Here is a 15,277-nt window from a genome sequence, read left to right on the forward strand (position 1 = left end):
CTGGGTTGCCCAAACTGCAGAACCCTCCAATCTTTTGACCTCATTGTTGTGGTCTAAAGGCTGTAGCTTGACTACAGGCATCGCCAGAAGGAGGCATACAAGATGCCATCCAACAGTCTTAGGGACTCCAGGAATGGGTGTCTTTGTCCAGGAATCCAAGCGGGGACCGATGGGCCACAGCATCCTTCCCAGTGGTGGCCCTCCTGCGGTCATATCACCAGTCAGGGTCAACCCCCACCCTACTTATCCACCAGAAGTTGGGCTGTTTGATTCTAGATACATACCCAATGAGTTGGCCCAAACCTACCTAAATCTGTAGTAAATAAAAGTTATTTATGGTTGGCCCCTCACTGGGTCATGGACACAATGTGCCTGGATATGCAATGAAATATAAATGAGGAAACGTTTTTTTATAGTTGCATTTATCAGAAAAGAAAGAGATGTTCGCCAATGGATTTCCTATTGTATTGACCCAAACTTTTAGTGCCACTCAAATTTTTTAGGTCTGACCACTGAATAAGTATTCCTTTGGAACTTAACATTGCCTTTCTGGATGTAAATAGAGCAATTGGATGAAATAAATAAGAGATGTGCTAGCTATCTTATATAGTTAGTGAGTATCTCTAGTCCATGCCATCTGTGTTTAGCTAGATCTCTTCCTGCACAAATGTTTAATGTGCAGTATATTTTGAATATTTTGTAAGTAAAATTATCATTGCACGCAATAGGAACAAACTGAATACATTTTTATTGTTTGTGGAATCAATATTTCTAGAATTGGTATTGTAAATTGCACACTTGCTGAATTAAGTATAGGAACCAAAGTAACTGACTTTTGACTGTGATCTGGAGATTGGTTTGCATAGCCACAAATTCTGCTCCCACCTAATAGTGCCATCAGTGATGATAGTACAGACCACCTATTGGAACTCAAAAGCTGTATTTGAAATCAGCTTTTCCAAGCCAATTGGGTCGTCATGAATATATCCCTAGTGCCGAAATATATCGAATATAAATGAATATATCCCTAGTCACTATTTTGCAGCATTCTTTTGTATGCTTGAATAATGCCTTGAGGGATAATCTTCACACATAAGCTTGTTTCTGCAAGAGTTAGATTTGAATACTTGGCAACACCTTTGAACAGTTCCATACTGCTCTTCAAAACCAGAAGTGAGCATATTCTAGTGAAAACAAACAATAATAATTTAGATGACGATAACTGTAACATATTCACATCCCCCCCTTCAAATGCAATTTCCTGTTTCTAAATGTATTTTCCATAGAACATTGTATTCACTGTAATGCTATTTTTATTCACAGAGAATGCACCTCAAGTAGCAATTATTGCACCAGGTACCAGTAACCATAGAAACAGTTCAACAGGCCCAACACCTGACTGCTCTCCTCCATCACCAGATACTGCACTGAAAAATATAGTGAAAGTTATACGACCTCAGGTGGGTGGTCGGAAATAAAAATGTTATTTGATTTTGTTAAAGATTTCAACGTTTTATCTTACATTACTGTAATAATCTGCAGTGATATGAACTATTTAAAAATGTTGAAATGAAATCCCTCCACTGATAATGCTAAAATATCTTTATAAGCTTGATTTTAATTAGACCTGACCAGAAAGAGCATACCCAGATTTCTATTTGTGTTCTTTTTCAGCTATTATGCTTGATTTATGACATTTTATTGAAATCTTGTATTGCATTGTTACACTAGTGTACTACACCTTCTCTTGCTTCTCAGCACCTGTTTTTCCCCTCTAGGCTAGTTTTCTTCCTTTTGGACTTCACTGACCTCAGCCACATATGCCTTCACTGATGTTCATTCTGATTCAGTGTGGCAGCCCATGCATTTTTTTGTTGAAGAGATCACAATGAGGCATGAATGAGGATATTGGGAATGCCAGTCACAGCCAAACAGATTAAACAGCAGTGTGGGCACTGAGGGTAAAGAAGAAAAAGAAAAATGATGTTAAGATGAATGAGCAGCTAGCAAAACAAAAAGACACCAAATAGTATTGAAATGTCCAAGTTTTGGTGAGGTGCCTTTTCTTGTGTGTAATTCGTTCAGCTCATTTAAACTTGCCAATTTTGATATAAATGTAAAATTGGAGACTATGTGGTATAAACATAATTTTGATTGACTGTTATTGCTTGCAAACTCTCAGTTTCTATTTACCTATTTTTAAAAATTTAATGTGCTTCATGAAATTTATTTTATTTCATCTAAAAGACTTTCCAAGCGTCAGAGCTGTTTTTACTTCATGCTGTCCACACATGCCTCTTTTCAACTCTATAACTCCTTTTGGCTGGTACGCAGGCTGAGACCCTGAAACTCCACCTGGTACGCAGGCTGAGACCCTACCTGCCTGCGGACTGTCTCGCCAGAGTGGTGCATGCTGGACTTCTCTGCGACCCATCCCCTCTGCAGGGAGGTGGGACCAATTCGGATGGTCCGCCCCCGCCACTTAATGGATCCAAATGGTTTCCAGAGAGTGGTAGGGGATGCTTTATCCCATGTTGATGGCCTTTCAGCTGATTCCCTGGTGGCCCGCTGGAATGCGGAGTTAACCAGGGCTATCGACTGTCTGGCTCCGAAGCGCCCTCTCCGATTGCATGGAGCCCGGACAGCTCCGTGGTTTTCTTCGGAGCTGAGGGCGATGAAACAATCGCTGAGACGGCTAGAGCGTCGGTGGCAAAAAACTCACTCTGAATCTGACCGGACACAGGTTAGAGCTCAACGTCGAGCCTACCAAGTGGCGATAGCGACGGCGAAGAAGACTTTCTTCGCCGCCTCTATTGCATCTGCAGAAAATAGTAGCAGGAGACTCTTTCAGGTGGTTCGTAATTTAACGGAACCACCTTTACCACCGGGGCCTTGTAAAGACCCCAAGATCTCCTGCAACGATTTTGCAAAGTTTTTTGCAGATAAAATCACTCATATTCGGAGGGAGCTAGACACCACCGTGGGAGCAGTGCCGGGGCGGGAGAGTGCTAGAGCTCTGTCTGGTCAAGTTGCATGGAATCAATTTCAGTCCGTTACCCCCGAGGATGTGGACAGGCTGCTTGGACGCGTGAAACCAACCACCTGTCTCCTGGATCCTTGCCCATCCTGGCTAATAAAAGCAAGCCGGGAAGGGCTGGGCGATGGGCTCTGCGGGGTGGTGAATGCTTCCCTCTGTGAGGGAACATTCCCAGATCCGCTGAAAGAGGCGGTCATTAAACCGCTTCTTAAAAAACCATCTTTAGACCCGGCCAGTATGGCCAACTATCGCCCAGTCTCAAATCTTCCTTTCTTGGGCAAGGTGATTGAGCGCGTGGTTGCTGAACAACTCCAGGCACGCCTGGAGGATGCGGACCATTTGGATCCCTTCCAATCGGGATTCAGGCCTCATCATGGGACTGAAACTGCCTTGGTCGCGCTGGTTGATGACCTCCGGCGAGCTAGGGACAAAGGTGAGAGTTGTTTCCTAGTTCTGCTGGATCTCTCAGCGGCCTTTGATACAATCGACCATAACATCCTTCTGGACCGTCTAGAGGGGCTGGGAGCTGGGGGCACTGTTATACAGTGGTTTCGCTCCTTCCTCCTGGGCCGTGTTCAGAAAGTGGTGGTGGGGGATGAGTGTTCAGACCCCTGGGCCCTCACTTGTGGGGTGCCTCAAGGTTCCGTCCTCTCCCCCATGCTTTTTAACATCTATATGAAGCCGCTGGGAGAGATCATCAGGGGGTTTGGACTGGGTGTTCATCAATATGCAGATGATACCCAGCTCTACCTCTCTTTCAAATCAGAACCAGTGAAGGCGGTGAAGGTCCTGTGTGAGTGCCTGGAGGCGGTTGGAGGATGGATGGCGGCTAATGGATTGAGGTTGAATCCTGACAAGACAGAAGTACTGTTTTTGGGGGACAGGGGGCGGGCTGGTGTGGAGGACTCCCTGGTCCTGAATGGGGTAACTGTGCCCCTGAAGGACCAGGTGCGCAGCCTGGGAGTCATTTTGGACTCACAGCTGTCCATGGAGGCGCAGGTCAATTCTGTATCCAGGGCAGCTGTCTACCAACTCCACCTGGTACGCAGGCTGAGACCCTACCTGCCTGCGGACTGTCTCGCCAGAGTGGTGCATGCTCTAGTTATCTCCCGCTTGGACTACTGCAATGCGCTCTACGTGGGGCTACCTTTGAAGGTGACTCGGAAACTACAACTAATCCAGAATGCGGCAGCTAGACTGGTGACTGGGGGCGGCCGCCGAGACCACATAACACCGGTCTTGACAGACCTACATTGGCTCCCAGTACGTTTCCGAGCACAATTCAAAGTGCTGGTGTTGACCTTTAAAGCCCTAAACGGCCTCGGCCCAGTATACCTGAAGGAGCGTCTCCACCTCCATCGTTCTGCCCGGACGCTGAGGTCCAGTGCCGAGGGCCTTCTGGCGGTTCCCTCATTGCGAGAAGCAAAGCTACAGGGAACCAGGCAGAGGGCCTTCTCGGTCGTGGCGCCTGCCCTGTGGAACGCCCTCCCATCAGATGTCAAAGCAATAAATAACTACCTGACATTCAGAAGACATCTTAAGGCAGCCCTGTTCAGGGAAGTTTTTAATCTGTGATATTTTAGTGTATTTTTGGTTTTTATGGAAGCCGCCCAGAGTGGCTGGGGAGACCCAGCCAGATGGGCGGGGTACAAATAATAAATTATTATTATTATTATTATTATTGGCTAGCACAGGGTTCTTCATTTCCTCTTTCTACACCGCTGTATTAGCCATTTATCACTTTCTGTCAAAGCTATTTTTTGTTTGATGGCTTGCACACAAGAAAGCAGAGAGAAATTAGAATTATTGTTAGAACAAGCTGTTATGTGATAGTTAATTGGAAACAGCCTTTAAATGCTATTTTCATCATGAAATTGTCAACAGATGGACTCAGAACATTGAATAGCTGTGCTCTTGGATTAGTTCATTACTAATTCAATGTCGGGACTTAATTAAAGTCAGTGACTCGGTTCCCACTGAATTCAGTAGCACTGCATTCTTTGAGTGCAGAACACTCTATTCAGTATTTTTGAATGAGTGAGTGAGTGAATGAATGAATGAATGAATGAAGTGGAGGCCATGCTTATCAACTTTGTAGATCAGGTTGGATTTAGAGTGGTAAAACATTTCATGCCTTTCAAAGCTTCCATACTGGTGATGTATTGAATTAAGTACCTTGGAGACTGTATCCTCCATAGGTATCCTCCCATATTCTCACACTATCAGGAGTGCATTCCTCCATGTCCCATACACAAAGGAAAAGTAATGGTATCCAGGAGCCTGACTTCTCCACGGTGGCATCCACTCTGTGGAATGCTCTGCTGGTAACATCCCTCTTGCATCCTATTTACAGCTGTCATTCTGACATCTGGAATATTTTGACACTGGTTAGTGTCCTGGGAGTTGGTTGCTGCTGCTTGGGTTTTCAGCAGTTGTTAATGCAGTTGTGTGTGATGTTGACTGTGATGGTGTCATATATTAATTTTATTATGATTTTAGAAGTACAGTTAAAATTATGGCTGTATATACATTTTAAATGCAGCACCTGCATTTTAAATAAACATACATTTTGTTGGTACTATTCGTATTCAAAATGGCTTAGATACTGATATTCTGGAGCATGAAAGAGCGTTGCAAAAAGGGATGAAATGATAGCCTTGTGCCAGAAACGGGAAGATTTGTTGCTAGACAGTGGCACTGCTAGAAAGAGCTAGAAATGATTGAGGATTTTAAAAACTGAAAATTGTTGTGAGTCTCCTGTTTGAGTGCTGTGAATGAGTCTGGGGAATGAGTCTGAGTCTTACTTATGGGTACCAATTGACATATGGGTAGTCATTGTGGGAAGAGCTTGCTGAATCAGATGGGCCTTTGATCTGATCCAGTAGGGCTCTTATGTTCTTATTTTCTTTCAAGGTGTGGACATAAATGTATTTAACTGACCATCTCAATGGTACAGAAGAGAATATAACACATCAATGAACCCTCTGATTAAAAATAGGGGGCCTTTTTTTGTCTGTCCCTGCTATCTCCCTTCATTACTATCATGCCTGTAGTGTACATTCAGGCAAAAGTAGATCCCTTTTTATATACTGTATTCTGTAATTGCCATCCACACACTTTTTGCTCAGTAATAAAAAGCAACCCATGATCTGCAAGCCTTAGGCAAAAGGTCTGGAGAAGTACTCTAAAGCACAGACTATATCAGGAAAGGCCAACTGATGTGAACCTAAGGCACTTCAAACCAAACTAACCCATTTTGGATTTTGAATGCGTCAAAAGCTTTGGATCAAATTACAGTGGATTCAAGACAAAGTTTAATTTTGGTCTGAAGCATATTATCGAGATTGTATCACAGAATATACTCACAATGTTTATTTTAATTCTGTTCTATGCCTCATCTGTCTAGATATTAATTTAATTTTGCCATTGAATCAACATTGAAATGCTGTCTCTCCAAACCCTCTTTGAAACCTACTGAAATGTCAATATTTTATTGGCATATAAGGTTTTCTATTGACCATACAATATATTACCTCATACTGATATGTTTTTTGGTACTGTATTATAGCAGCTGGGGTGGAGCGGCAGTAGATGATTGCTGTCACATGCACAATGGTACCCGCAGCATTGTGTGGAGTGAACCATAGAAATAAACACAGGATATTTGTATTGGGTTGAAATAGGTCAGAATTTATTATTGATTACAGATGTAAGTAGGTTTTGGCTAAGGCAATCAACCCACTTGCTGGTTGCGAAATGAGATGGGTCAACCCGGAGCTGGGTAGTTGCCTCTGACATGCACCAGGTGCTACAATCCTGCTTGGGCCGCCATTGAGAGAGGTGTCATGGCCTATGGCCCGCCCATGTGGGTTCATGGACAGAGACACTACTCCTTGAGCCCTTTAATCAGCTAAGGATCCATCCCAATGCCTTATTCACCAAAGTTGTGACTGTTGCTATGAGGTAGGCAAAAACCTGCAGACCAGCCAATTCGTCTGCAGGGGGAGGAATTCCCCCTGTCCCCAAATAGTGATCAAATAGCCATAGCAAGGTCTTCATGCTGGCCCACCTACTCAACTTTCGGCAGGCCACTTACAGCCTGAGTGGGCAGGTAGTGAATCCCATGATGATCTCCCAAGAGGGTGAACTACACAATATCGCCCTCTTAAGTGCAGCGGGCACGGACTGGGTTCAGCCCCTTCCCCTGCAATCTGACTTTCCTGATCAATCAGGCCTTCCCTGTTGGGCTGGCACAGTTGGCAGGGGAGGCACCAGGTGTCTCCCCCCACAATGGCCACATGGAAATAAGATGGCCTCCTGGATCGGGCTGTGGCCCTGCCAAGCGACAAACGAGAATGCAATGACTGTAGGAATTATGTATGGAAGATCAATTTACAGGGGGGAAATGCATAGAATTTTTGAGCATCTGTTTTAACAAACCATTTTTTTAAAAAGGTGATGAACCTTAGAGGCAGAAAATAAATTAAAATATTTACATTTCAATTCAATTTTTTTCCAGCCGAAGCAACGTACATCAATAGTATCAGCTTTTGAATTTCACCGATTAAATCACAGCCATGATTATTTTGAAATCAACTCTTCCCTTGGATATGCAAGCTTTACTTCCAGTCCTCCAATCAGTCCAGCTAATTATTCCATTGGATCCATTGAAGGGAGCATTGAAGATAATGACATTCCAGGTAAAATAAAAATAAGTTGCATATTATCTATACATTTTGATGTTGCGATAAACAACTGGCATCACATCCTAGACCACCTCTGCTCCCTCAGGGGGACATGGCTGCTTTCTCGGTGGATTTTTTTCTGAATTCCATAATACTTTTTATTCATTTACATTCCATTCCCTTCAGTTTTTCTAAAAGATTGTTTGAAGAATACCCTAAAGTGAAATACAGTCATGGGGCGCTTGCATTTGGGCTTACTTACACCCATGCATAAATGTGCGGTAGAAGCTAAGGTGTGGGATTAATATTTATCTTTTGCTCAGAGCAAACCTGGTATTTTTATCATGTCAGGTCACATCCTTGCTCTGAATAAATTGTATGATGTTTATATTTATTCAGTATTGCACACTCTGTAAAGTGTTTCTCCAACTCATGAATCAAACCACTTTAGAATTGGCTATCCAGGAAATCTAGCTTAATGAAATAAATAGAAGAGTTTTCCGTGCTTCGAAACAGAGTGCTCTGATAGCTGTTCTTGCCCTCGAAAGAAATAATAAAAAATATGAAGAAAAAAGTAGAAGGTGAGAAATTCATCATGCTACAAAAACGAGTCTGTGACAAACAGTGTAATACATATTGGCCCATCTAATCCAAACAACATTTTCAGTTGCTTATATAGTTTGCAAAAAAAAGTCATATATTGCTAAATACCAATTTATCATATGCTTATGATAATGCAGCATTGCTTGTTGTGTTCTGTGGAAAGTAGGAAAGTAGGAAATCAGTGCTTGAACTCACACTCTACTTACATAAGTCTCAGGTTCAATATTTGCAATCTCCAGTTAAAGGATTGCTGGTATCAGAGCTGGTACAATGTGTTCATTTATTAAATTTACATGCTGCCTGTACAGCATAGTTCTCTTAATGGACAAACCCACTGAAAGTACAATAATAAATAAAATGTTAGCAAAAACAATGCTAACACCATTATACATCACATAAACCCATTATAGAAGGGCCCCAAATCCTGAGGAGCTGCTGCCCGTCACAGCTGAAAGTCTTGTACAAGGTGACTCAGTAAAAAACCAGTTTCATTTATTTTTAAACAAGATAATTTACTTTGCTACTTTTGCATACATAATATTGCATAGCTACTACTCTAGATTTCTTCTTCCAGTTGGCATGACAGCTAACTGAATGCATTTATTTTAACTTTAGGTCACCTTCATTATAAATTGCTTTATTTCCTGTTCACAGCTGCTAATTCTTCTATTTATACTTGTTCTTGTTGCTCATACTAACATCAGAGTTGTATCTACAGAATGTTTGCAGCCATAATAGTTCCTTAAGATTTGAAGAAATTGAATCATAAGCCATTTAATTTCTACAGAGAAACCAAGAGATTTGGCTAGAAATAATCTTTCAAATAAATAGCCATAATAATCTCCAGCAAAACTATAGCATGCTAGTCAGCTGGTTGTTGTTTATTATTTCCTCTAATATTGAACTTGGAAGGTTCCCATTCTATCAGTCTGGATGTGAGATGGGGCCAACCAAAAACAAGATGGTAGTTGCTGAATTCTCAAGAGACTTCCTAGGCGTGCAGATGCATATTTGTTCATAAATGTAAACAAATCCAGAAAATACTTACTGACTGCCAGGACTTATACTGAGGGGCCTACAAAATGCTGCAGCGAGTTGAGCTATGGAATGTTGAGGTACTGAGAGAGGGGCAGAAAATAGAGGAGTCAGAGGAAGAAACTGGCCGGCTTAAACCTCGAACTACCTTTAGTATCCTGGAAGTGGTGATGAGAATCGGGCAATTGTGCATCATGAAATTAAAAACCTCTTTCATGCTAAACAGCAAGATCCACAGGGAAGCAAGATAGTACTTACTTTAGATCTGAACTGATCAGTTGCACAGGGCTTTGGAATTAGGTCAAGAGTCACATGAAAAGGACTACAGATTGCCCACCTCTGCTACAGAGGCAAAGGCAGATCTAGAAGAACACGACTGGTTTGGTTGCACTAAGTGCAAAGCTTCTAGGGTACCGCAGCAGGTGCCGCAGCAGTGACATCTAACAGAAGGCAAGAGGCTGGGGGGCTGCGCCAGCTTTTGGTGTCACGCAGGATGCCACTGATATCTGAGACACCAAGGTTCACCTTTGACAGAGGGAGGTCTCATAAGAGAATTGCCCAAAATCAAGTTGTGCCCACCCAGTCTGGGGTGATTCTTTCCTCCCCATTCAATTCTATGCCCCATCAGTTACTGATGATTTTGAGAGTGAAAACAAAAAACAAAATTTCACAGTAGAAGTTTTTTAACCATTAACAAAACATAATTCCCAATTGCTCACTGTAATTACAATGCACATACTATTAAAGCCAGTGGCATAATTCCAATTAATTTTAATGGATGTGGATTGTCCCATCAGAATTAGTGACCAAGATATTTCTTCTTCTTCTTTCTAATGGATTTTTTTAATAAATAAAAAACCTTACTGTTGCTTGAAATATCTATGCAATTTACATTCAGTTTATGCCTGTTTCATCTTTGGATCAGATAGATTTTCTTTTCATTTTTTCCTCCCAACAGATTGTTTATAACTTTGAAAATGCTTGCTGGTTATCAGATATATTTATATGACATATGGGCAGTAATTGGAGCTGAAGAAACTGGTTAAAAACCCGCTGCAGAGCCTGTAAAAATGAGAATTCTAACTATTGACCTCTTAAACAAACTGCTTCACACTGTAGACTATAAAGTGCACTTCATTTTATCATGTAGGTACAATCTCATATATCTACTCAGAAGCAAGTCCTATTGAGTTCAGCTGGACATTCTTTGTTTATTTTCTCCTTTCAGCTTTTGAAGAAGCAAGAGCATGCTTGTTTAATTTTCCAGTCTACATTCCCAAATTCTGGGTTTCTAGACTGGATTTCTGGTACTACTTAAAAATAGAATCTTACTTCCTTAGATCGAGCTGGCACAAGACATTGTGGTGTCTGGGACTGTCCTAGCAGCATCTCTCCCACCATTCCTGCAGTCTTCTCCTTCTCCCGCCCTCCTGACCCCACACTCCACTCTCTGCCGCCACCATGTCTGCCGCCACCATGTCTCCTCAGCCAGTCAGCTGTGGGTGCTCCCAGCTTTGCTCTGAGGAAAGGGTCCCTACTCAGAGTGAGGCATTGTGGATGAGGTCACCCAGAGAGCAACCAAACCAGCACTCCGTGGCTCTTTGAAATACAGGTTAAAAATTCTACGTTAAATTTTATTTAAACTTTAGGGATTTTTAAACTGTGTTTTTAACCAGTATTTTAAAGTGTCACATATTAGTGGTGGTACAGATGCTTTCTGGGCAACCTTACCCACAGTGCCTCTCTCTCAGTGTGAGCAGGGAGGTGGGCAGGTAGAAAGGAAGGCCAGAAGCAGCAGGTGGGCAAGAGGGAAGGAGTGGTGGCAGGCAGCAGTGTTGGCCGGTCAGCTTGTGGGGCAGGTGTTAGGCAACCTTGTGGGGCATGAATGGTGATAATTCACCGCCTGAGGCAAGTGCCTCTTTTCACCTAATGGAAGGATGGGCCTGTCCCCAGCCATTGTATTATGCTTTTGTGTGCTCATTGGCCTTGGTGGTTCTCAAATAATTTACTCATCCTTTGAGTCATTTATTGAAATTGTTGACAGGAGAGAAGACATTTCTTATACAATTTGGGGGAAGGGGGGACAGCCACTGGCTTATCATATCTGCTTAAAGAAACGAACTCAGAATACTAAACATTTGCCTAAATAAAAAGATAATCCCTTACTTGCAAATGATAATGAGGCTTGGGCTTTGCAAGAATCCTGGCAGGAGGAAAAAAATTCAAGCTACGGGGCATAACCTGCTAGTGCCACAATGTTCCTTTTGCTGTTTATATCTGACACACATTAAGAGGCTGTTCTTGGCAGGCTACTTCCAGCCATAGGGAAAGTGACAATATGAATATATGAGAAATAGAACATCATGTTTTTAAAGGACGCTGAAATAGTCTGAGCCTAATTTGAAGCCTTTTCTTTCAGCAGTTTGTGTGACAAGTCTTTGCATTCAGCTCTGCTTTGTGATTTTTATCTATTCTGCAATTGGACTTTTTTGTAGCTTAAAAGACAAGGGCATGGGTTGTTCAAACCAGATCTCCCAGGTTATAGCCAAACATGCTATATTGGTCAGCAGCACCCAGGAAGAAAGTATACTCAGATCTTCCTCCAAGTTAATAGCTCTTGGACTGATGTGAAGCTAGCATTCTACTAATTTTTATATCCAACAGAAATCTTACCTGTAGCCAAAGTGTTATATGGTTTCAGATATAGGCACTTAAAATGCTCTGTCTAAACTCTACATGTTTCTATATGGCAATTCTCTATCTCCAAACTACTAGCTAAATTTAGTATGGAATTATAAGCCTTCAAATCTCATCCTGTGCCCTCATTGACGTATAAACAGAACATAAAGCATTTGTTTCAACAAGCTGAAATAGGGAAAGCTGTTTGATTTTGATTTTTTTAAAAAAGTAACTGAAAGTTGGAACAGAAATTTTTCCATGCTTTCAGTTTTGTTAGGAAAAAATTGCATGGTAAAAAAATTGGAATACATGTTTAAAATTTTTACTTTTTTGTAATTTTTTTTAATCCTTTTTGGACATTTACACAATTTTCTGTATTTCTTTTCCCACTGCCATAATCAGAGTTATGTAAAGTATACTTTTCTTTTCCCGTTTGTTCAGTGTAGCTTACAAGGACCACTCCCCACATCAGATGGTGTGGTCGTGCGCAGCTTCTCCCACCCTGCCTTCCCTCAGTTACCGTATTTTTCGCTCTATAAGACACACCAGACCACAAGACGCACCTAGTTTTTGGAGGAGGAAAACAAGGAAAAAAACTATTCTGAATCTCAGAAGCCAGAACAGCAAGAGGGATCACTGCGCAGTGAAAGCAGCAAACCCTCTTGCTGTTCTGGCTTCTGGGATAGCTGCGCAGCCTGCATTCGCTCCATAAGACGCACACACATTTCCCCTTACTTTTTAGGAGGGGTAAAGTGAGTCTTATAGTGCAAAAAATACGGTAAGTCTTCTTTTGCAGGTTAACCTCTTCTCCACAGGTATGCGGGCGCTGCTACGTCATGGTCCCTGTTGAAGGGCCTTAAAGGAATTTTCCTGCATTGGCAGGTTTTGCCTTTCCCATAACAAAACGTCACAACTTTGGCAGTTTCAGGCCTTGGGCAGAATCCTTTAGTCTATCTTCCTAAAGGGTGTGTGTGACGCCCATGTCCCCCTTGCGGCGGTGATCCCAGGGTTCCCCTTTAAAGGGGTCTTGAGGGGAGGCATTGGCCATATGCTGAGAGGTTGTCATTGCTCTCCCCTCCAATGGTGACAAAACGGGGGGGGGGGCTCTCTGCTTGAAGATATGTTCTCCAGAGACAGCCCAGCCCAATCCCCACACATTCTGGATAACCCTGGTGTCTCCCAGATCCCTGGCTGGGGACTGGGAAGGATAAATGCCCAATGCCTGAGCCAAGGTCTCCCTACATCTGAAACTTAATAAAGTTGTGACCAATTTTGATCCTATAGCACGTTGTCTTGAGTCATTATTCCGCTTGGGATGGAGGGGAGGCAGGCAAAGAAAACTCCTCCTCCTAATACGGCTGGACTATTTCCTCTTCACCATCTATCACTTGCCCTTTGAGAAGGATTCCAGGTTAGAGAAGGAGGGAGACAAATAAGGCACTGCTCTTTTTTGAGCTTTTGTTTTATTTCAAGTATATAACTTGTAATATATCACTTGTATTATACTTAATAATGTGGGGACACTTTGTAGGTTTCAGCTGAAAACCAGCATACAGAGCCACTTACTTAAATAACAATTAAACAACCCAGTCCAATCCTAATCAGCTGCCTTCACCTACCAATAAAATCAGGGCTGGTAGGAAACATACAGTCAGCTAAAACAAAACCCTGTAACCTGGGGAAGGTTCCAAGACTTAATAACATGAGCTAAGTATGGAGTGGGTAGTTACTATTAGTACACCTTGTCCTTCAGAAATCCAAGTAGATAGCAGAGGACGAAGAGGGAGGGTGACCTTCTCATACGGTCTCTTTGAATAGTCATTCCCAGAGGATCCCTCTTCTTCTTGGGTAGAATTAACTAAATGATCAAATTGCACATCTTCTTATAATAAAAGTGGTTACTTGAAAGGCAGGAGGAAATTAGATAGGAAATCTGATTATCTTGTGGTGAAGCATTTTGCACTATCATTATAGGAAATGCATTGTATGTGCTATCAAGGGGGAAACAGTACTAGGCTTTCTCAGCTATCATGGAGGTTCTTTTCCCATAGCTGAACAAAGGGAATAATTTTCTATATTTCTTTTAGGTATTAGTCTTCAGCAGCTGCGCGTGTTTGCACATGCACAGTGCCTTGATGAGCAAGGGATTTAAAATGAGTCCCTGGTCCTCCGAAATGGAATATTTTGACAAATATTTTAGGGGTGCAGCTTGGGTTCTCAGTGGGGTGTTCAGTTCATTTCTACCTCATAAATACTCCTGTTAGATGAGTGCCTGTGCAGTTGCTGTTTGTCAAAACAAAGGCAAGCAAAAAAGGATGTGAGATGAACTGAAGCTGATGCAAAATGTAGTGGCCAAAATTGAAACTTACGTTACAGGACATATTACTCTGGTTCTGTTCAATTGGCACTGGCTTCTAGTTTGTTCCTGAACTCATTTCAAGGTTCTGGTTAACACCTATAAAATTTGCTTGGCCACTACATTTTTTATCAAGGGGTTGCCCTATGTCCCACTGCCAGCAGATATATAGTTGACTAGGGTACAGCGTTTTTGGTTGAGGTAGTCAGGTCGTGAAACTCTTTCCTGGGAGAAGTTTGGTTAGGTTTCTTGTGATAATATCTAGGTGGATGGTAAATACTTTCTTGTTTTGCTATGCATTCAAGTTGTCATAAATTCCTCCAAACTTAGTGGATTTTAATGGCTCTGTTTTAATGGCCTCTATGTTTTGTTTTTATGGTTCTGTGTTTTTTAATGGATCTTATCATAGAATCATGGGCGGGGAGGCATACCCAAGGGTCATCTAGTATAACCCCCTGCAGTGCAGGAATTTCTGACAGATGGCCATCCAACCTCTATTAAAAAACCTGCAATGATGGAGAATCCATTGCTTTCTCTTTTTTTGAGAGAGAGAGTCCATTGCCTTCTGAGATAGTCTGTTCTACTGCTGAACAGCTCTTAGAGTTAGAAAGTTCTTCATAGTGTTTCATCAGAATATCCTTTCTTGTAATATGAAACCATTGGTTCGGGCCCTGTTCTCTGGAGCAGAAGAAGACAAGCTTCCTCTATCATCCTTCTGGCAGCTCTTCAATCTTCTCTTCTTCAGGCTAAACATACTTTGCTCCTTCAACCATTCCTCATAATGCTTAGTTTCCAGACCTTTTATCATGTTGATTGCCCTCCTTTGCACACATTCCAACTTATCAGTATCTTCCTTAAATTGTGGTGCCCAGAACTGGACAC

The 15,277-nt window shown here is 42.1% G+C and overlaps 1 protein-coding gene across 6 annotated transcripts in view; it reads left to right on the forward strand.

The window, feature by feature from the left end:
* Window positions 1-15,277, forward strand: part of ANKS1B (ankyrin repeat and sterile alpha motif domain containing 1B) — a 349,603-nt gene that overhangs the window by 106,160 nt on the left and 228,166 nt on the right. For all 6 annotated transcript variants that reach the window (XM_079991880.1, XM_079991876.1, XM_079991885.1 and 3 more), the window contains 2 exons: window positions 1,324-1,460; window positions 7,557-7,737. In XM_079991880.1, coding sequence (XP_079848006.1) covers window positions 1,324-1,460; window positions 7,557-7,737 — 318 coding nt within the window. The remainder of the gene's footprint in view (window positions 1-1,323; window positions 1,461-7,556; window positions 7,738-15,277) is intronic.

This window comes from Podarcis cretensis (genome assembly GCF_951804945.1).
Source record: "Podarcis cretensis genome assembly, chromosome: 10".
NCBI classification, from domain to species: domain Eukaryota; kingdom Metazoa; phylum Chordata; class Lepidosauria; order Squamata; family Lacertidae; genus Podarcis; species Podarcis cretensis.